At 54.3% G+C, this 2,248-nt stretch overlaps 1 protein-coding gene across 1 annotated transcript; it reads left to right on the top strand.

Moving 5' to 3' along the window:
- The first annotated feature begins 428 nt into the window (after window positions 1-428).
- lratd1 (LRAT domain containing 1) lies at window positions 429-2,039 on the top strand. Its single transcript, XM_061900720.1, has 2 exons — window positions 429-606; window positions 710-2,039. Exon 2 carries the CDS (start codon window positions 747-749, stop codon window positions 1,560-1,562), a length of 816 nt encoding a protein of 271 aa, XP_061756704.1. The 5' UTR covers window positions 429-606; window positions 710-746; the 3' UTR covers window positions 1,563-2,039.
- Window positions 2,040-2,248: the final 209 nt, after the last annotated feature.

Here is a 2,248-nt window from a genome sequence, read left to right on the forward strand (position 1 = left end):
TAAGATTTATATACGGCTTTTCATTTTTTGCCGCTGCGGACAGGTTAGGTTTTTTTGTATTTTTGGTCCAATATGGCTCTTTCAACCCCTGGGCTACACTTTGGACACCCCTGATACACATGAAATATTGTTGCATACAAATTGTAGCTTGCAATGTAATGTCATACCCTTTTTCCTGATATGGTGTAATATTTGATATGTATGCTATATGGACTTTTCATATTGTAAGCAGAGCAATGTGACAACAAACCCCACGGTAACAGCAGCCTATTGCCCCTGTATCATTGGGACCTTCCGTGCTGCTGATTGGCTAGTCTTCCTGAAAAGCGTTTTTCAACACGGCCTCTGATTGGCTGGGCCGGCAAAGCGCGGTCCACTAGAACCATGAGTAGAAGGCGGGGCGAAGGCGGGAGTGGGCGTGGCCGTGCGCGCCTCCTTAAATGGCCCATACAGTGGCGAAGGAGGTGAAGTGTTGGCTTGCACTACAGCCGCATTACGTGTGCAGTGCGCGGAGTGTGAGGGCGGACAAGTGGGTGAAGATTAAAAAAAAGGGGAGCACCAATGGACAAGAAGGATATTTAAGCACCTGCCCCTGGGAGCGCACAGGTATCCTCTTTTTTGGACACTTCCGGGTGCTTCGTGCGTAAAGAGTGCACTCTTTGTTTACTAGTAAAATGGTGCGTTCAATGACGCCTCTCTTCCTTTGCAGACACCGCAGTCCATGCCTCTGCCTTGCCGGGTCCTTGATGGGAAACCAACTGGACCGGATCACCCACCTCAACTACAGCGAGCTGCCCACCGGGGATCCGTCCGGGCTGGAGAAGGACGAGCTTCGCGTCGGCGTCGCCTACTTCTTCTCCGACGAGGAGGAGGAGGCGGTGGACGAGCGCACGCCGTCCGACTGCGGCTTCAGCAAGGACCACAGCCCGGCGGAGGAGGAGGAGGAGGAGGCGGAGGGCGGCGGACCGTTCACGGTGAGCGAAGTGGAGTACTCGGCGTTCTGCGCGCAGGAGTGCATCTTCTCCAAACTCCGCGGCAACGAGGACCTGGACGTGTACGCGGCGCCAACTTTGCTGGCCATGTGCAAGCCGGGCGACGTGCTGGAGCTGCTGGCCGCCGCGCAGCCCCCACACTGGGCCGTGTGCGAGCACGCCGGCCGGGTCATCCACCTGCACAAGGGCGAGATCCGTAGGGACGGCCTGCTCGACGTGTGCGGCGGCCGCCACGGCCGGATAGCCAACAGCCGCTACCGGTACCGGCCGCTCCCCGCCGACCTGGTGGTGCAGAACGCCGCGGGCCACGTCGGTCTGCGCAGCGAGGAGACGTGCTGGACCAACTCGGAAAGTTTCGCCGCCTGGTGCCGCTTCGGCAAGAGGGAGTTCAAGGCCGGCGGGGAGGCGCACTCGGCCGAGCAGCAGTACTTCCTCAAGGTGCACCTGTCGGGCAGCGGCGTGCACACGCTCGTCTTCCGCAGCCTGGAGGACATGATCCGGGAAAGGCGGCGAGTGGACGCCAGTGGAATCCTCAAAGAACTCTCCTTGGTCAACGTGGGCAAGGAGTGATAATGTCACGCCGTCTCCTCCCTGAAGCACAGCGACCTGTTGTACGCTCCGGACCCTCCGTGGTGCGTTCAAAGACCACTTACCCTGTGCCGTGTTGGAATCTCCCATAAACAGAAGGTGGATTCATGTAAACAAGACAACGCCCCTTCCCAACACAACACTCTTATTTCCTCATGGCTTCATTTCTGCAGGGTGGAATTTGGGAGATTCTCTGCAGGAAGGTTCTATTTTTTTACTGTTAGCTTTAAGAGTTCTGACTGATGGTAACATCGCTGCCTAAATAACACAAAAGAAGAAGCTATCTGCCATAAAACGACAGTATTGTCATCCCACAGCCATGCTGCTGTGTTAAAAAAAAAAAAAATGTATTCCTACATCGAGTCCCTTTATTTTTGTATTTATGTTTTGAGTGGTTATTGAAATTGATTTCTTGTTTTTGCTCCTGGCTCAAATAAATGGAAGTTGAACTATGAAAAACGGCCAGGTGCAGCAGGTGTTATTTGGGCGGCTGAATAGGTGGTGCACACACGTGACCCCTCTGGTTATATACGGTGTATGTGAATTATTGATGCTCTCCTGACCTGCCCGGGGCCCAGTCGGCTTCATATATCTGCACGTATTGGAAAGGCCGGGAAATGGCCATCTGCATCAAAGCCACAGAGGCTTCATGAAAAATCCATATACAA

The sequence above is a fragment of the Nerophis ophidion genome, linkage group LG05, assembly GCF_033978795.1.
Source record: "Nerophis ophidion isolate RoL-2023_Sa linkage group LG05, RoL_Noph_v1.0, whole genome shotgun sequence".
NCBI classification, from domain to species: Eukaryota; Metazoa; Chordata; class Actinopteri; order Syngnathiformes; family Syngnathidae; genus Nerophis; species Nerophis ophidion.

Excerpts from the sequence above, each read along its gene's own strand:
- lratd1 (XM_061900720.1), top strand. The coding sequence starts at position 747 with ATGGGAAACCAACTGGACCGGATCACCCACCTCAACTACAGCGAGCTG.